This window comes from Chrysochloris asiatica, unplaced genomic scaffold (assembly GCF_000296735.1).
Source record: "Chrysochloris asiatica unplaced genomic scaffold, ChrAsi1.0 scaffold00054, whole genome shotgun sequence".
Taxonomy (NCBI): Eukaryota; Metazoa; Chordata; class Mammalia; order Afrosoricida; family Chrysochloridae; genus Chrysochloris; species Chrysochloris asiatica.
Window position 1 is genome coordinate 622,532 of NW_006408572.1, and position 19,955 is coordinate 642,486.

The 19,955-nt window shown below is 45.5% G+C and overlaps 1 protein-coding gene across 1 annotated transcript; it reads right to left on the minus strand.

Moving 5' to 3' along the window:
- Positions 1-400: 400 nt before the first annotated feature.
- TUSC5 (tumor suppressor candidate 5) lies at positions 401-19,670 on the minus strand. The gene is made up of 3 exons (XM_006863445.1): positions 19,284-19,670; positions 2,345-2,477; positions 401-414 (listed from the first exon to the last, which is right to left on the minus strand). The coding sequence occupies exons 1-3, from the start codon at positions 19,668-19,670 to the stop codon at positions 401-403; spliced, it is 534 nt and encodes a 177-aa protein (XP_006863507.1).
- Positions 19,671-19,955: the final 285 nt, after the last annotated feature.

Consider the following 19,955-nt stretch of genomic DNA (forward strand, 5'->3'; position numbering starts at 1 on the left):
GCTCGTCTTCTTAGTAGGGCTGATTTCTTCTCGTTCTGGCAGTTTATGCTGCTTGGTAGACCCCAAGAAACGGTGAGTATGAGAAACAAGCCAGACACTGGGGTGAAATGATGAGAAGTGTTCATGAGATGACCCACATGATTCATGGATTCAGCAGTAAATTTCACTACTTTCTTCTTTCTTTCCTCCTTTTCCCAACTAATCTGAGCTGATAATGGGGTGATAATGGGATTTCCCTCTGAGTTTGTGCTTTTGATGCTTAGAGACAGACAGGCACTTGGCTGTTGCCATCCAGAGCTTGGGGAATTGCAGCCTGTCCTCTGTGATGTGGGGGGGATGTGTGTTCAGAGCTCTCCAGCTGGCCAGGGTTTGCCTCTGCTAGACAGCTCGTTCGTTGATCTTATTTCTTCTGAACTATAAAGAGAAGAACAGTACAGAGTTTAGAACATTTAGAACATTCCTTTTTAAGGATTTGGGGTTTTGCTTCCTAGTAGGGAATGGGAACAGAGATAAAGTACAGAGTTGGGGTCCTTTTCGGTTTGGGAACTCTTGGTAGAGCTGAACCCCTGCCAGTTAGAGAACTAGAGCTTTGGTGACTGGTTCAGAGGAGGGCATGTGGCCCTAACTGAGTCTATCAGAATCAACCCTGGGATTTTTGCTATAACTATTAGGAAAGAGGCACTTTTTTTTTTTGTTGTTGTTGTTGTTGTTGTTTCTGTTTTGTTACTAAATAAAAATATGTGGCGCATCTTACCATCATAAGGGGGAGCCTATCTGGGAGTGAAGACACACACAGGAAAACAGTGAGAAGGACTCATGTTAATATAGTTTGAGCACCTGAAGATAGGGCAAGGTATGTTTGAAATTTTTTAGTGAAAGCTAACAAATTCCCTTTGTCAATTTGAATTCAGTTGTTGTCACTTGACCATCTCAAGAGTCCTGGCTAAAACAATAAGGCTCCACAAAGAGAAGGAGAACCCCCGAGTCACTGTAGAATGGTCCTGTGGGTACTGCTCTGGACCACAGGGCTGATGCCTCTCATGTGCCTGAATATCTTACCAGACTCTGTATCCACAGAGGAAACCAAGGCTGAGAGAGATACAGAGCTTGCTCCAATCCACACAACTCGAAAGTAAAGGACCAGGACTCCAGAACTCTTCCCTCTGGTAAGTGGTCAAGGTTTGCTGTGGGTCCCATGACTGAATCCCAGGTCTTCTTCCCCAAGTTCAGTCCTCCACCCTCTAGACCTGTGCCTCTTGAACTTTAATGAATGACCTGGGGATCTTATTCAAAAGTGGATTCTGATCCAATAGGTCTGTAGGAGGGTAGGGAGAGGAGGGCTGAGATTCCACATTTCTGACAAGCTCCTTGGTGATTTATTTCATCATGTTGATCCATGGACCACACTTTAGGTAGCAAGACCTTGAGGGGAAAAGCTTGGGTTGATTATTGAAAGTGGCAGAGATACTTAGGAGCCTCCCAGTGTGAATGTGGTAAGAAGCCCTCATATCATAGTGGACTATAAGCTGGGCTGCTAACTGCAAGGTTAGTGGTTCGAATCTACCAGTTGCTCCATGGGAGAAAGATGAGGCTGTCTGTTCTGGTAAAGATTTACAGCCTCAGCAACCCTATACAGGGTCACTATGAGTCGGAACCGGTGACGCATAACCACCACCACCACCAAAGTGCATGTGAAGAGCAGTGCACAAGTTTTGACCTGTGCAACCCAGAGACTCACAAATTACATAGACTTGTTAAGGCCCTGAGTGTTCCCTTTGAAAATGGTCCCCCTGCTTGGGTAGCTACATTGAACCATCTTTGTTTGCTCACAAAGTGTTCCTTCCTGTCTCCCACCATGTGCCATGTGTTTACTTCTGGTGAAGTGTGTCAAGCCCACAGTTTACAAAGCAGAGCCTCATCTGTTATTTCAGGTGATGCTCACAAAAGCCTTAATGCTGGAGGCCTCTTTGAACTATTTGATACAGAAAAACACCAAGTGTCAGCCCTACGGGTCCTGGCCAGGTCACAAAGCTGTCACAGCTGAGACATGAGCTCCTGTCCTCGGAATCTTAGACTTGTCTGTGCTCTAGGCATGTTCTTTCTAGGGCTTTACTCTCCGGGGCATGAGGCAAGTCAGGAAACCAGTCTCCTCTCAGCTGGTCACTACTGGGGACTCAGTCACTGTACTAGAAGGAAAGGATAAGATTATGACCTCTCCATGCTGTCACCCTCCCTCTGCGCAGCCCCTGTCCCAGGGGGCCAGGCTACACCCTCCAGCAGTCTTCACACCAAGAAGCTGGCTCATTCTGCACCTGCACCTCACCTGTGCACTTGTGGGCCTCACCTGTGAAGTTGACAGTCACAGCCACAATGATGATGACAATCCCCAGGATGATGAAGGTGATACTGAGCAGGCGGGCCAGGCGACCCAGTCTCCGGGCCCCATCCATGTCTCCCTGTTGCACGCTCCCTCGAGACTGTGGACAGAGAGAGGCAGAAATCCATCTGTCAGTCACAGCAGGCCTGCAACTCTGCAGGTAGCCCCTAGTCTGGACCTCCAGAATGTACCCAGTATCTACAGCAGCCCACATTCTAGCTAGGGATGAGAAAGGGCTCTTTTTCTGAGAAATAGTCTGAATTCCAAAATGATCTAGAACTCTTGTGGCAATTCCCTCTGCAAGCCTGTTGCTCACTGAGTGGGGAGAGCTGGAGGTTGATCCAAGCAATGCAGGGCCTTTGCTCTCAGAATAGTGCCAGGGCCAGGCAGAGTGGTGGTAGAGGCTGAGAGCATGAGAACAGGAAGTGTATGTAGCCACACTGAACTGCCAGGAGCTGATAGACTAGTCCCCTTGAGACTTCAACCCTCCCCCACAATTCTGCAGCTCCTGGCTTTTTCTACAGCCTACCTCCTATACTCCGTCATCTTGCCACGAGATTAAAAACAAAACAAAACACTTGGTCCTCTCCTTCCCAATTCCCACCCAAGAACCACATCCTTGTTCAGCCAAGTCTACTCTCCAGATGACATGAAGTGGAGCTCTTGGGGGTGAACCTGGAAGGCTGAAAGCAGCATTTACCACTCCACCCCCTTCTCAGTAAATACTTCTTTTCTTGGCCCTATTTAATCTGGTGACATCAGGTGGCCGAGCATGGGAGGGGAGCATGTAGGGGTAGAGAAGATCCTGAGAGGGTTTTTCCTGGGGGGCTCCGTCGGAGACATGTGCCAAGCCAGGTCTTTGGTTAAGCATCTCCAAGGAGGACCCTGTGCCCCTGGCCTAAGATGACTCACATGTCAGCCCGCTGTGCAGGGGCTGACACCCATGAATGCCCCCAGGTTGCTTCAACTCTAGAGCACTTTCTTCTTAGACTCCTTGGACTTGCTCCAGCCTCCTCCTTAGGAATAAGCACAGGTGTGACTGCTTTCAAAGCCTCAGGCTGGTCATTCAGTTGTTGTATTCTCTGGTTATTTGAGGCTCCTGAGTTCTGCATGGAAATGTAGTTAAGTACCTTGATGATGATGATACTGATTTACTGAGTCCTTATTCTGTGCCAAGGAGCTCTGGTAGCTTAGTGGTTACCAATCAGGCTACTAACCTCGGGGTCAACAGTTTGAAACTACCAGCTGTTCCGTGGGAGAAAGATGAGGCTTTCTGCTCCCATAAAGATATGTTGTTGTTGTTGTTAAGTGCCGTCGAGTCGGTTCCGACCCATAGCAACCCTGTACAGGGTTTCCGAGGGTGTAAATCTTTACGGGAGTAGAAAGCCTCATCTTTCTCCCGCGGAGCGGCTGGTAGTTTCGAACCGCTGACCTTAAGGTTCGCAGCCCTAGGAAATCCTGTACAGGGTTTCTATGAGTCGGAACCGACTCCACGGAACATAACAACAACAATATCCTGTGCCAGGCACTTACTAAGGACTTTATCTAAATTATCTCATTTAGCCTCAGAGTTGTTCTTTAAGGTTGGCAATGTTGCCCCTTTCCTAATGAAGAAGCTAAGGGTCAGAGAAGTTACCCTTCCTCCCCTGTTTCCTTTATGTAGGGGCCCCTTCCTCCGGGCTCATCACCTCCCATCCTAGAGGTTCCTTGTTCCAAACTATGTACTTCCAGAACAGTACCAGCCTGGCATCCAATTCAATTTGCCCCAAACCATAAAACCAGTTATACCTTTTACTCATGGCAACACCATGTATGAACAAGGGGAACTGTGATCTCTAGGAGTTTCTGCAGCTGAGTTTTTCCAAAGTACATTGTCAGACTTTTTTTCTGAGATGCCTTTGGGTGGACTTGACCCTCCAACTATTCTATTTCGCTAGCAGCTGAGCATTTCAACTGTTTACACCACCCAGGGACTCCACCCCAAACAATGGCTCCCTTCTTTCCAGATCTGTTGCTTGTCCTGTGTTTCTCTGCCCACTTGCCTAAGACTCAATTAGTAGCAAGGCACTGGGTCAAAAGTCCTCCCCCCTCCCATTCCACTAATGAGCTTCCTCTCCTTGTCAATTCCATATTTGACTCTTCTCTTTGGCTCCATGTCTTACCCAAGCCACACCAGCAAGCCTCCTGGATATCGTCCAGGCTCCAAATCCTGCTCTTCATTCTATTCCCCACATACCATCTCACTCCCCACAGTTATGCCAGGCACTGTGCTAGAACCCTGAGATGTAGCAATGTGGAAGAGAGTCCCAGTTCCCGTCCTCACAGAGCTTATGGACTGGCTGTGATCCTGCAAATAAAGGTAAAATTGCCTGGAGTTGTGGGTAGTCTTACAAAAGAAAGATACATGGTGGTAAGAGCATTTAGAAGATGTTCTAGAAGGACATTTAAGCTGAGATGTGAAGAATGAGAAGGAATTAAGTTGATTTTTTTTTTTTTTTTTGGATGAGAAAGAAGAGTATTCCAGGCAGAGAGAACAGCATGTACAAATGGCCTGTGGTGGGTAATGGTCAGGGTGGCTGAAGCTGAGAGAGCAACAAAATTGAGGCTACAGAGGTGGGTAGGGCCAGGCCTACATAGGAAATAGGTTGGTCATTATCCCAGAATTAGTGAAAGCCAATGAATCTGGAAACAGGGGAATGATATGATTCCATAGAGGTTTCCAACATAACCCTCTGGCTGTAAGTGCAGGGAGCAGTGGGCGACAAAGCGTAAAGTAGGGAACTATTACAAAAGTTCAGCAAGATGGTGGTGGCTGAGACACCACTTTGGCTCAGTGTCTCCCATGGCTCCCCACTGTCCACAGAGTAAAAGTACAAACTCAGGTTAATTCTACATTTCCTGATTTTTGCCTCTGCTAGTCTCTTCTACAACCTCTGTGCTCTAGCCAGCTGAAGGCTCCCACCTCCATGCCATTGCTCATGCTCCTTCTCCTATTTGCATTCCCACTTCCCCACACCTCATGTCCAACTCCTCTCCATGCCTCAAGATGCAGACTCAAGGCCACCGCTTCTGTGAAGCTCACCAAGATTTCTCCACCTCCACTGGCATAATAATAATCCCTAACATTCCTCAAACATTTCCCTTGTGCTCAGAACTATGCTACTGCCTGCCATCCATTAGAATACTTCATCTTCATACTAACTCCTATGAGGCTGGGATTGTTGTTAGCCCATTTTGCAGATGAGGAGATGGAACTGAAGCATATGGTGAGAGAACTCTGGAAAGATGGGGAAAGTCAGATTAAGAAGGACCTCAATGGTCACCTAACCGAGTTTGGATTTTGTCCTGTAGGCAGCTAGGAGCTAATGAGGGATTTTCATTTTAGGAATGATCTCTCTGATTACTGTATAGAGTGTGGGTTAGAGAGGTTGGGGTTAGGCGCAGAGAGATTGAAAAGTTTGATAAAATTAGGATCTGAATGGGTTCAGATTTGAGAGATTATGAAGAGAGAATTGATAGACCCTGGTGACAAATCAAATGGGGTGTGGGAGATGGAGTGATTGGGACAATTCCTGATTTCTGGCATGGGCGATGGATCAATATAGATGCCCTTCCTCAAATGGGAGGCACCAGCAAGAAGCAGACTGGGAATGGGAGGAAGAGAGACCTGGGAACTGTGAGTGTGTAGCTGTCCCTCAGGAGCTCAGGATCACCAGCATTGGACGGTAACTGAAGCTATGGGCATGGGTGAGGCCACCAGAGAGCATACAGACCAGGAGGAGAAGTGGTCCACATGGGACTTTGGGGTACACTCACCAATAAAGAGGGACTGGGGAAAAGCAGCCTGCAAGAGAGGCTGCAAAGGAGTAGCAAGAGGGGTGGCATCCCATGAATCCAAGATGGAAAATGCCAAGAAGGCGGGCACGGCCTATAGTGCTATACTACTACTCATGGAGGCCAAGCAAGAAAGGGACAGAAATATCATCAAGGAGAGGAGATTGGTGACCCTACTAAGAGAGAAAGTGGCATGAGGGTGAATAAGGAAGTCTAGAGAGAAGTGGAGGCAGCCCCTAGGAGCTTGGCTGTGGCAGGGAGGAGGAGGATGGCAGAGTAGCTATAGCAGCGGATGAGACATCTTTAAAATGAGAAGCGAAAAGGTCCATTAATGAGAGTAGGGAACTTCAAGCCTCAGTTTCCTAACCTGTAAAATGGGGGCAGTATGCCTATCTCACAGGGGTGTTGTCAGCATGTAGAAGTTCCTGGCCCATGGCCGACTCTCAAGCTAGCTGCCTCCATTTCTTTGTATGAGTAAATTACTACCTGCTCTTTCATTCCCACTCAGTGGAATCAACCTCCCGTTCACAGAATGACTCCCATTGAAGACTGGGGTAATGACAGTAGTGACAATAATGGCTGTGAATTAATAGTCAGTTGTGATTGCAATGGCTTTCGGAACAGCAAGGGAGAAGACACATTTAGGTTAATAAGATGCATGAGGGGAGACGTTGGGAAGAGTCTTAGAGTGGGGTGAGGGTGGAGAGGAGAGGTTGCTGAGAAAGCTGCCAGAGGAGGGTGGTGGCACACAAACAGAACTTCTCAGCAAAGACCTTCCTCCACCCCTGAGGTTCAGACTCCACAGATCTGAAAATTGTGAGGACTTCCACTGAGACCAACCACTGCTGGCAGCTCAAGGCAAAGGGACGTGCTTCTCCATGCCCCTTCTTGCCTTTCTCTCAGCTCCAGTCCCACCCATGGGCTTCCCTGTTCACAGCCCTAAAGCCCCTGCTATAATGAGAGAGCTGGGGCATGACCTGGATTTTACCCAAGATCTGACACCCATCACACAGAATGGACTCTGGCATAGGCCGCTGGGTTCAAGGATGAACCCTCCAGTTACTAAGAGTGGGGTGGCATGGGGAGGAGTCAGGGTAGCTGCAAGGGCAGGTGAGAGGGACTGGAAATGCTTAGGGGACTTGAGGCAGCTGCTACTTATCAACCAATTCAGAAGTATGTCAATAATTTGTCATCTGTCTTTGTGCCAGCTTGTTGGGACTCAGGATAATTGTTGAGTGAATGAATGAATGCATAAATGAATGAGTCTACAGAACATCATGCCAATAATCAGATTGTCGAAACAATGCCAGAAAGCAAGTGTCGAGGTGACCTCAGATCTCTGCAGCACTCTGACATGTTGTAGGAACAACCCACAGGCTAGGGGCTGGTCTGAGGCTGGTCCACCAGAACCACAAACAGGGCTTTTCATCTCCTCCAGGTGGTGTAGTGAGGAGGGAGACTCCATGAACCCAAATCTGGTGAAAGTAAGAACTGCCTGTCCACTGGAGGTTTGCCTCCCCTCTGACATAGCAACGTTTCACTTAGTCTTACTAACAGCAACCACTTCCATTGATGAAGTGTTTACTTCACACACGTTCTCTCCTTTAATTCTCCCAGCAGCCTTCTGAGGTAGATGGTTTAATGATACCCATTTTATAGATGAGGAAACTGAAGCTAAGGAAGGAAATTGAGGGATTTGGATGCAGTCACATGGTTCATAAGGGACAGATCTACTTGCACACCCAGGTCTGCCCCATGCTCCTTTCATTGCTGGTGCGATGGACAGGAAGCCTTACTGGCATTAGGGAGCACCATTGTTTCAGATCCAGAATTGACATGGATGATCACAGCCTTGCTCTGGCCACCCCAGAAGGTTCATGGGTGTCTGCAGTGCCAAGCAGAGCTGAAACCTTTGATCAAGGTCTTCAGAGACATCTAACTACAGCAGACATCATCAAAGCCAAACTGGGAAGGACACAGCTGGTCCATCAGTGGTACACTGATGGACTTAGTTGGGGAGAGGAGAAGGGGGAATTGGTGGTGGGGAGGAAATGAGATTCTTCCCTCCTACAAAATGTCCACCAGGTTTGGCTTTCCAGGGAAGACCACACCATCCTTGTCCCCAGAACTAGATGCAGGCTGGAGTCATAGAGAGAGCACTGAATTCCTTGCTCAGACTATGAGAAAGATGCTGTTCTTCTGCAAGGCTCAGTTATCTCTTCTGTTAAATGGCAACAATTAGCTAGATTCTGTCATCTTCATTTTAGAGGATGTTCTGCAGAGAGGATGTTCTGCAGGTCTCTTGCCATCCCGGGGTCAAGGGCTTCCTGCTTCATTTGGTAACTAATAGGGTGGGGACTTCATGTTCTGAAGCTAGTCCTCAGCATGGGTAGACACCACCAGCATAGGAGATTTGCTCTCTGTCCACACTCCGCATCCCTTCTTCTTACCCATGGAACTCTTTGTGTGGGGCCCAGTGTTTCAGTCCTAAATGATACATTAGGAAATCAAATGATGTATTGCATTAGGCAAATCTGATGCACGAGAACTCTTTAAAGCATTCAAGAGCAAAGATGTCAATTTGAGGACTTAGATGCACCTGACTCAAGCCATGGTATTTACAGTAACCTCATATACATGTGAAAGTTGGCATCTTCTGTGCCAACTGGTTCTGCTCTGCTCGCACAACAAAGTCAACCTGATGCCCTAATGTGTATTATCCTACACCTACAACTAGAGAGAGCCACACTCCCATGCAGACTGATAACAATCAGACCCATGGTCTCCAACCTCACAGATCCTAAAAGTCACTTTCCCTCCACTCTGCCACCCAACCCCTATCTCTCAGCAAAGAACCTTACCCTGGTATCATGGAGGTCACACAACATGAGCCGGTCCCTTTCTTTGATATTTCTATCTGTTTCTGCCTTCCTTCCTCTTCTCCAGGCTGCCAGGAAGGAGATCCTTCTTGAGCACTGGATCCCAGCTCTCCACTTCTTCAGGGACCATACCCATCAATCAACACCCTCTTCTATACCTTCAACTTCCCTCCTTGGCCTGAGTGTCTCCATCAACTGAGTCAGTGGTAATCTTCAAGCAGTCAAACAAGTAGATACTCTCACCCTCATCTAATTTGACCTCTCTACAGCATGTCATCAAGGAGCTCTGGTAGCGTAGTGGTTACGAATTGGGCTGTGAACCGCAAGGTCAGCAGTTCAAAACTACCAGCTGCTCCGTGGGAGAAAGATGAGGCGTTCTGCTCCCGTAAAGATTAACAGCCTCGGAAACCCTGTGCAGGGTTGCTATGAGTCGGAACCGACTCCACGGCACACAACAACAACAACAACAACAGCATGTCATCTGTCAGTTTGTCATACTGTGGTGGCTTGTGTGTTGCTGTGATGCTGGAAGATATGCCACTGGTACTCTAAATACCAGAAGGGTCACCCATGATGGACAGATTTCTGCAGAGCTTTCAGACTAACGCAGACTAGGAAGAAGCAGAGGCAGACCACTTTTGATTGGTTGGCCAATGAAAACCTTATGAATAGCAGGATGACACTGTCTGATATAGTGTCTGAAGATGAGCCCCTCAGGTTGGAAGGTAGTCTAAGTACAACTGGGGAAAAGCTGCCTCCTTAAAATACAGTTGACCTTAATGGCGTGAATGAAGCAAAGCTTTCAGGACCTTCATTTGCTGATATGTCACAACTCACAATGGAAAGAAACAGCATTAATAATCAGAACATGGAATGTACAAAGTATGAATCAAGGAAAATTGGAAGTCATCAAAAATGATCTAGAACACATAAATATCAATATAGTAGACATTAGCGAACTGAAATGGACTGGTATTCATCATTTTGAATCAAACAATCATATGTTTACTATGCCAGAAATGACAAAGTGGAATGGCATCATTGTCAAATGCACTCATTGTTAAAAAGAGTATATCAAGATCTAAAAGTACAGTATCTATGGTGGGATAATATCCATACAATTACAAGGAAGATCACTTAATAGCATGTTAATCAAATTTACACACCAACCACTAAAGCCAATCAAAATGAAATGGAAGAATTCTACCAACTTCTTTAGTCTGAAATTGGTCAAACATGAAATCAAAAATGATTGATCATTACTGAAGACAGGAAGGTAAAAGTTGGAAACAAAGAGGAAGGATTGGTAGTTGTAAAATATAACCTTGGACAGATAAATGTAAAAACGTTCCCTAAAAGCCGAGACTGTAAATTCCAAAAAGGCAAAGTTTTTCCCAAAAAAAAAAAAAAAAAGCTAAAGAGGATAGAGAGAAGCTCTGTTAACTGATGGTATGTGGAGGGGATTATAATCAATGTAATGAAACAAGGTATATGAATGTTTGAATGTGAAACTGATGATGTGCCCTGAAAACTTTTACTCAATCCACAATAAAAACCTTAAAATAAATAAATAAATTGCCCAAAAAAAAAATATATGTATATATATGACCTTGGTGGTATAAACAATATTGGTGATCACATGATAGGATTTTGTAAGATCAATGACTTGTTCATTGTAAATGCCTTTTTTCCACAACATAAACAGAGACTATACATGTGGATCTCACCAGATATCAATATACAGAAATCAAATTGAATACATCTCTGGTACAGATGTATTGGAGAAAATCAAATATCATCAGCCAAAAGGCCAGGAACTTGCTCATATGCAAGTTCAGGCTGAAGCTGAAGAAAATTAAAACAAATCCATGAGCGCCAAAATATGACCTGAAGTATAAACCACCTGAATTTACAAACCATCTGAAGAACAGATTTGATACATTAGACACTAATGACTGAAGACCAAAAGAGTTGTGAGATGACATCAAGAACATCATACATGAAAAAAAGCCATAGGTCATTAAAAAAAAAACAGAGAAAGAAAAGACCAAAATGAATATTGGAAGAGACTCTGAAACTTACTCTTGAGCATAGAGAAGCTAAAACAACTGAAAGAAATGAGAAAATAAAGAGTTGAACTGAAAATTTTAAAGGGCAGCTCGTAAAGACAGAGTCAAGTATCACAATGAAATGTGCAAAGACCTGGAGATATCGAAAACCAAAAGAGAAGAACATGCTCAGTATTTCTCAGGCTCAAAGAACTGAAGAGAATTCAAGCCTTGACTTGAAATATTGAAGGATACTATGGGCAAAATATTGAATGATGCACAAAAAAAAGCATCAAAAGAAGATGGAAGGAACCCTTGCACACCATTATAAAATAGACACTTGAGGGGGAGAGAAAGGAATAGCCAGAAATGTCACCATAGAAAGCTTGTAGGTTCGTCTTCTGCCTATAACTGATAAAATGGGGCTACAACGTGCCCAGTGAAGGAGGCTTCCTGCGGAGCCTCTGCATCACATAAGACCATAGGGGGAATCCAGAATCTTCTGAGGTGGGAAATTTCCACTTAAAAGGACAAGCAGACCAGCCTGGAGCAGCTAGAAGAACAGAAGATAGTTCTTGAAAGAAAGACCGACAGGAAAAATATAAAACAATAATGGCAGTTCAACTGATTACTACAAGAGCAAGCAAGTTGCTCGCCCAGGAGACATCAAGGCAAGTGGTTGGGTCCCCTCAGGGCAAACCCCCTTCCAAGTCTAAAACTCAGTGGGAATACATGAGCAGACATGCGCTCTGACTGGTTACCACATTGGTCACCTATAAGGGGAAGTGAGGGAAAAACAGCAGTGAAGCAGCAAGCAGCAACCTACCACGTTCAATAGACTCCTGTGAACCCGGGTGGAGACCTGGTTGGCCAGCAGTATGGCAAGACCTGGAGACTCCTGGGCCCAGAGTCAGTGACGTAGCCACAGTGGACTAAAGTAGAGAATGAAGTGTCCAGCTGATAAGAAGAGAGGGCATATGCATAAGAACACCCACAGTTGCAGATAATATGCACTTGACCTAGCTTCAATGGCTGGATGATCAGAACTCAACTAGAAGAAGAAAGAAAAGAGAAAAAAAAAAAGAATAATCTGATACAATTTGATGAACTTGACCTACACCTATGGATGCAGTGGCTCAAAAGAGGGAACAAATCTTTACAGCGAGGATCATTCCCACTCCCTTGATACACAGGGTAGACAGGGATGGGCAACTTGGACATTAGCTCCCCATTTTGGGTAGCTACAAAGGCAAGAAGTGACTGGCTTACACGCTTTCAAGAGGGAGCCTAGTTCCAGGGGGCATGGAGGAAGGTAGACTCTCCACTGAGTAGTATCCAATCTGTCTGGGTGGGGCTGATGAAAGGAGATGGGGATAGCACTCATGTGGCACAATAGTGAATAATTGCTATCAGGACTGATTGTGAGGGTTGGAAATGTAAAGGTAGACGTTTTGTAGCAAAAGGAGGGGAGTGGTTGACTTTGCAGTCTAGGAGCACAGGTCTCTGGGACCATCAAGGGACCCTATTCAGAGAAGCAGTGACATCAGAGATGGAGGCAGAGGCGATGACATGGAGAGATGGAATGGCTAGGGACTCTAGGCCCAGAGATGGAGAGGGGCTGTTTGCTGATGACCAGGGGGAAGGCTTGCAGAGTATACCCTTTGGTTGGTTGATGATGCATAGAGGGGATTATAACCATGGCAATGAAATGATATACGATAGGATGAATGTAAAGTTAATGTTCTCCCATGTAAACTATCACACAATTCACAATAAAACATTAAAAAATAAATAAATAAAAGAACTATATGTATCCTGAATTGTAACCTCTTCTTTCCCTAATAAACTCCTTAATTTTGGGGGGAAAAAAGACGATGGAAGGAATACAGAATCATTGTATCAAAAAGAACTGGTTGATGTTCAAGCATTTCAAAAGGGATCATATGATCAAGAATTGATGGTATTGAAGGAAGAAGTCCAAGCTTCACTGAAGGCATTGGATAAAAACAAGGTTCTGGAAATTTACAGCATACAAATTGAAATGTTTCTACACACTGATGCAGTGCTGGAGATGCTCACTTATCTATGCTAAGAAATTTGAAAGACAGTTACCTGACCAACTGACTGGAAGAGATCCATATCTGTGCCCATTTCAAAGAAAGATGATCCAAAGAATAGGGAAAATATGCATTATTAATATTTATTTTATTAATATTTGCTGATGATTATTCAAAAATGGTTGCAGCAGTACATCTACAGGGAGCTGCTAGAAATTCAAGCCAGATTCAGAAAAGGACGTGGAATGAGGGATACCATTGCTGACGTTAGATGAATATTTACTGAAAGTAGAAAACACCAGAAAGATGTGTTTACTTGTGCTTTATTGACTATGCAAAGGCATTCAACTGTGTGGATCATAACAAACTATAGATAACATTGGGAAGAATGGATATTCCAGAACACCTAATTGTGCATAGACCAGAGTCAGTCATTTGTATGGAACAAGGGGACATTGAATGGTTTAAAATCAGGAAAAGTGTGTGCCAGGATTGTATTCTTTCACCATACTTATTCAATCGTTATACTGAGCAAATAATCTGTGAAATATAATCTGGATTATATGAAGAACATGGCATCAGTATTGGAGGCAGACTCATTAACATTTAGATGATATGTAGATGATACAACTTGCTGAAAACAAAGAGGACTTAAAATGCTTACTGATTAAGATCAGAGACTGCAGCCTTCAGTATGGATTACATCTCAATTTAAAGAAAACAAAAATCCTCACCACTGTACCAATAAATAACATCATGATAAATGGAGAAAAGATTGAAATTGTCAAAGACTTCATTTTGCTTGGATTCATAATCAAAATGGAAGAAGCAGTCAAGAAATCAAATGATGTATTAATTAGGCAAGTTTGCTACACAAAACCTCTTTAAAGTGTTCAAGAGCAAAGATGTCCATTTGAGGACTAAGGTGTGCCTGACCCAAGCCATGGTACTTCCAGTAGCCTCGTATGCATGTGAAAGTTGGGCAGTGAATAAGGAAGACGATAGAAGAATCGGTGCATTTGAATTGTGGTGTTGAAGAAGAATATCGAAAGTACTATGCACTGCCAGAAAAACAAAAAGAAATCTGTTTTGGAAGAAGTACAGCCAGAGTGTTCCTTTGGATGTGTCAGGAGGGATCACTCCCTGGAGGACATCATGTTTGGTAAAGTGGAGGGTCAGTGAAACAGAAGAAGACCCCACCCCCACAATGAGATGTATTGACCCAGTGGCAGCAGCAACACTAGGTTCAAACACAGTAACAATTGTGAGGATGGCAGAGGACCAGACAATGTTGCATTCTGTTGTACTACAGTTTTTCTGTGAGTCAGAACTGACTCAACAACAACAAATGGCATGTGACCTCGCCATCCTTTTTTTTTTTAACTTTTTATTGTGAATTAAGGAGTCCTGGTGTGGTGCTGTGGGTTAGTGCGCCAGACAGCAAAGCTGTTTGAACAGCAAGGTCAGTGGTTCAAGCTTACCAGCTGCTCCTCAGAAACCCTATACAGGGTCGCTATGGGTCAGAACCAACTCGACAGCACTTAACAACAACAACAAGTGAAGGGTGCGGAGCAGATCATCAGTTTTACGTCCTACAATTCATACACTTCTTTCCATTTTGATGACTGCAATCTCCTCAATGTAATATTATCTATCCCACTTCCTCACTGTGTTTTCATTTCCACTCCTCCTTCTTTCCCAACCCTTCTGAACTTTGTCCTTGGGTAAATGCTGTCCTTTTGATCTTGAATGGATGACCATTCCATGGTGTGCATACCCTCTTCCTTCTTCATCAGACTCACTCCCTCAATATTTCTCCCTCTTTCCTAGTTTCCCTCCCACTTTCTGGAAGAGGTTCTTTTCAACCCTCTTTCCATCCATTTCCCTCTGTCCACCTCTTAACTGTTGCAGGTCCCCAGGGCTCTCTTTAGGAAGGCTCCAAGAGCATTACATTAGCAAAATGTTGCTCCTCCCTCCTTAACAATTCTCTTACAGTTTCCTCCTTTTCAAGCACACTGCCTAGTTCAGGTCTTCATCATTTCCTACCTGGACTATCTCAAAAATTTCCTATGGGGTCTCCCAGATCCCAGTCCTGCCTACTCTAACCCATTTCTCATCATGCAGGTGAAGGTTGGTTCAAACTTATGAACTGACCCCATTGCATCTCTGGTTAAACCTCTGTATGTTTTAACTCTAATCCTTAAGGTCACCTTTTAGCTAAATAGTAGATTAGCTCAAAAAATAAAGAATATTATCCATGAGTACTGTGCTTCTTTAAAAAAATCATCTATATGATGCAGAACGGTCAACAATTGTTTTAAAACAAAGATGAGAATATAAGGGAGTGGGGAAACTAGACTAACGGAAATGAAACAACCAGAACACAAAGAGAATGTTCACATATTGTAAAGCATGTAACTAAAGTCACTGGACAGTTTGTGCAGAAATTGTTAAGTAGGAAGCTAAATTGCTGTATAACCCTTCACCCAAAATACAATAAAATATTAGTTTAAAAAAAAGCTCTTCAGGGTTTCCTCAAAGCCCTTAAGATAAAACGTAAATTCCTAATGTGTCATTGATGATCTGCTGTGTAAACCTTCACTCAATTCACAATGTTGTTGTTGTTGTTAAGTGCTGTCGAGTCGGTTCCGACCCATAGAGACCCTGTACAGGGTTTCCGAGGGTGTAAATCCTTACGGGAGTAGAAAGCCTCATCTTTCTCCCGCGGAGCACCTGGTAGTTTCGAACTGCTGACCTTAAGGTTCGCAGCCCGATTCGTAACCACTACACTATAGAAGTTTAAAAACAACCAATAACTTGAATTCCTAGATTTGTCCCTACTCTCCTCCCTTCCTCAGCAAACTCTCATACCCTCTCCCATGGCAAAAGGATCATAACTCAGCCATTTGTTTTCTAAATGCCTAGCGCAGTGCCTGGATCATAAAAGTGGCACATTTGTTTTTAGGCCCTTCTGGTGTGGCTCTGTAGGATAAGAAGTTTGGTAATTTGAACCCACCAGCTGCTCCTTGGAAACCCTGTACAGAGTCCCTATAAATTGGAATAAACTCGATGGCGTTTAACAACAAATCATTCTCTACCATTTAAGTTATATCAAAATAATCAAGCTGCTATGGAGAGAATGGATGAATGAATGGTCACTGTTACCAAGTCTTAGAAGGTTTCCAGAACCCCACTGCCAGCCACTGAGCCCTGGTCCAGATGAAGGTATTTCTCCTACACTCCTGGCTCAGTCGCCTGAATATCCGTCACTTCCTCTTTTGTCCCTCCTTTCACCCTGCACCAGACTGGTCCACCCAAACAGAAGCTGACCACATTCCTCTCCTGACCCTACAATGTACATGTGACAACAAGGATGAGCTGGAAAACGTCATGCTAACATCATGAAAGAAGTCAGTCACCAAAGGCCCCATACTGTATTATTCCATTCTAGGAAATGTCCAAATTGAGCAAATCCATGTCGGCAGGAAGAAAATGAGTTGTTTCTTAGGATGGGGGGTGACACCTTAAAGGTTTCATTTTGAGATGATGAAAATGTTCTAGAATTGTCCATGAGTGACTACACATATTTGTGAATATAATAAAACACACTGAACTGGACACTGTAAATAAGTGAATTGCATGGTATGTGAATTCTCTCAATAAACCCCAAAACACGCTGCCGTCAACTTGATTCCAACTCACACTGATCCTCTGTAGGGCTTCCGAGACTGTAAATCTTTTCGAGAGCAGATACCTTCATCTTTTGCCACAGGAGCAATTGGTGAGTTTGAACCACCACCCTTGTGATTAGCAGCCAATGCCTAACCCACAGCACCACCAGGACTCCTTTATCTCAGTGGTGGTGGTGGTGTGCCGTGGAGTCAGTTCCAATGCATAGCGACCCTCTGTAGAGTTTCTGAGGCTGTAAATCTTTACAGGAGCAGAAAATCTCATCTTTCTCCCAGGAAATGGCTGGGAGCTTTGAACTGCTGACCTTGAGGTTGGCAGCCTGACTTGTAACCACTATGATACCAATAAAGCTGTTTAAATAAAATCTACAATGGCTCCTCATTCCCTATTAACAAAACTCACCTGCTACTTGAATACTATTACTATGCAGGAGCACTTACTATGTGCTGGGTGTTATTCTTAAGTAACTTGTGTGGTTCGTCTCATGTCACCCTCATAGCTCTATAATGTAGGTGTTGTGGTTACATCCATTTTACAGATGGCAACACTGAAGAGAAAAGCAATTTGAGTGACTTGCCCAAGGCCAAACAATACCATGTCTAGCATGAGCATGTCTCAAAGTATATTGTAAGGATCTGTTTACAAGCTTGTCTACCCCTGGACTGGAAACTTCTGGGAAATGGCAATGTGTCTGGTTCAGCACAGTTCCCTGCACTGGCCAAGTGGTTTGTAGACCCAGTGTCTTGTAGAGATTTATGTACTGGGTGAGTTCAGTGGTCTCACAGGCTTGACAAAGGCAGCTCCTACCCAGCCTGCACCCCTGATGGTGCACACAGTTAATGCACTTGGCTGCTAACAAAGTCTGGAAGTTTGAGTTCACCTAGAGATACCTCAAAGAAAACCTGGCAATCTACTAAGTAAACACTCTATAGAGAGCAAGTCTATTCTGACATACATGAGTTGGAATCGCCTCAATGGCAACGCAGCCACACCTACCAGGAGATGGATTCTAGCAACTGTTTTCTCCTGGGTCCTTGTATGGTTTCTCTCCCCAAAGATTATCTCCTCTGGGACCTTTCTTGGTAACCAAGAGGTTGGCCCTGCCCAGAGCCACTGCTGCACCCCTGGGGCCTGGCACTGATCCCAGCTGCCCCAAGGGGCAACAGGCAGCAGGCGAGGCTCCTGGGAAGCTCCATGGCTTGGACCCTACCCAGTCCTGGATTCTGAGTTCATGCCAAGTCCCTCAGATTCAGGGACACTCCAGTGTCCCTCAAAGTCCTGGCTAGGGGTACTGGGGCCTCAGTGAAGTGGACAGGGATGTTTTCTCAGAAAACAGCTGAGGTCGGGGAGGCGTGAGGAGGGCAGCGAGAATGAGCACAGCTGCTGGAGGTTGTTAGTAGATGACTCAGCAGTGGGTTCACCCTAGAAGAACGCTAAAGAGTGTCTCCCCATCCAGTCCCCTGGCCCTGAACATAACCTCACTACTCTTCCTGCTCATGACCTCATTCTGGAAGTCATAGTTCTGCCCAGTCTCTCTGTTTCCTGGACCTCAAAAGTCATTTGCCAACATTTACCAACGTTTTCTGTGGGATCCTCGCTAAGTAGCTCTACTCTAGTGGTTTGGTTTCAGAACAATTGAAGGCAATTTACACAAAATCCTAAAGCATGAGAATGAGAAGTAGAATCCTAGAGCTCACATGCCCTTCCTTTTGGGTTCTGTGACCATGTCCTCTGACATGCCTATTCTTTACCTGTGGCCCTGACTTCCCCTGCTCTGCCCACAGATGCTGAAATCAGTACAACATAGAGGTCCAAGAGCTCCCTGAGAACACCCACCCAGAGAAGAGGCCCGCAAGTTCTCCCCTCCTCCACGCAAGATAGGGAAGCCACTGTCGGCTCTTGGAACACCCCCGTGGATCAGAACATGGATGAGGATGGCTTTCATAAACAGAAACCCCAGGATCCCAACTGGCTGCAACCTCTGTTGAACACAGCCCTACTTAGGGATGACTCCCACTTCAAAGGCAAACCCCCCAACTTGGCACAGAAGCCTTAGGAAGGGACAGAAGCATTATCCTCCTTCCGCAGTCCCTACTGTCTTCTTGTCCCACAGGATTTAGCTCCAAGTAACTCCCATTCCCCAGCAGTGATATGTGCAAAGTCAAGCTGTAATGCCTAGGTGCAGAGATGAAAGAGAAGCAAACAGAAGTCTCCCTGGGCCCTAGCCTCTTCTCCAAAGAGAAGCAGTAGGCCAGCTTAGAAAGAGGGTTTTCTTCACAGCCCCACCATACAACTCTCTTTCCTCCCCACCCCAGGCAGGGTGTCTGTACCTGCCCAAAAACAGGCCTGCCAACTCCTAGACCTAGCCCCTGGCCCTGGGACACAGGGCAGCACTTACCATGATAGAAAAGATGAGCGGGATGAGGTTGAGGGGCCACACAGGGCAGAAGCAAGAGGCAATGGCAAGGATGAGGTAATCTTTAGGGACCTCTTGGTCCTGGGTATAAGAAGCCGTGGCGATAGAAGATGCCCGCCTTGAGCTGGCTCGGGAGGGAGAGTGGGAGAGTGAGGTCTCCAGATGCCGCTCAGAGACCACCTTGAAGGGCAGGCCGTGACCATTCTGCTCCAGGTCCAGGGCTCCCGAGAGGGATTTGGACAGCTTCAGGGTCGTGTCATTCTTGTCCTCCACCTTGGTGAGGAGCTTCTCCATCTCTGGCAGGTCCAGGGGTGAGGTGGTGCCTGACTCTCGTGCCAGGGGAAACTGAGGCTCCTCAGGGTTGGCCATGTTGGCCTGGGCTTTAGGCTGCTCCAACTCCAGGCTAAAATGAGGTGCCCCAACTCAGATTGGAAGGTCTAAGAGTGGTACAGAAGAGTCATCCAGGGGAATGAGGCACAGCCAGAGGCCGGGAAGGTCAGACTGGGTTGGTCAAGGCCAGATGAATCCAGAGGCTGGGGCCTGCCAAAGGAGCTCCTGGGGAGCTAGCACAGGACTGAAGCCTCCAGCGCTGCTCAAGTTTGAGGCCAACTTTGCTGGTGCTGCTGACAGCACAGATGGGCGGGGACGCAACAG

Coding starts and splice junctions, on each gene's coding strand:
- TUSC5 (XM_006863445.1), bottom strand. CDS start 19,670: ATGGCCAACCCTGAGGAGCCTCAGTTTCCCCTGGCACGAGAGTCAGGC. Junction 2,478..19,283: donor CGCTCATCTTTTCTATCATG/GTAAGTGCTGCC, acceptor CTCTGTCCACAG/TCTCGAGGGAGCGTGCAACA.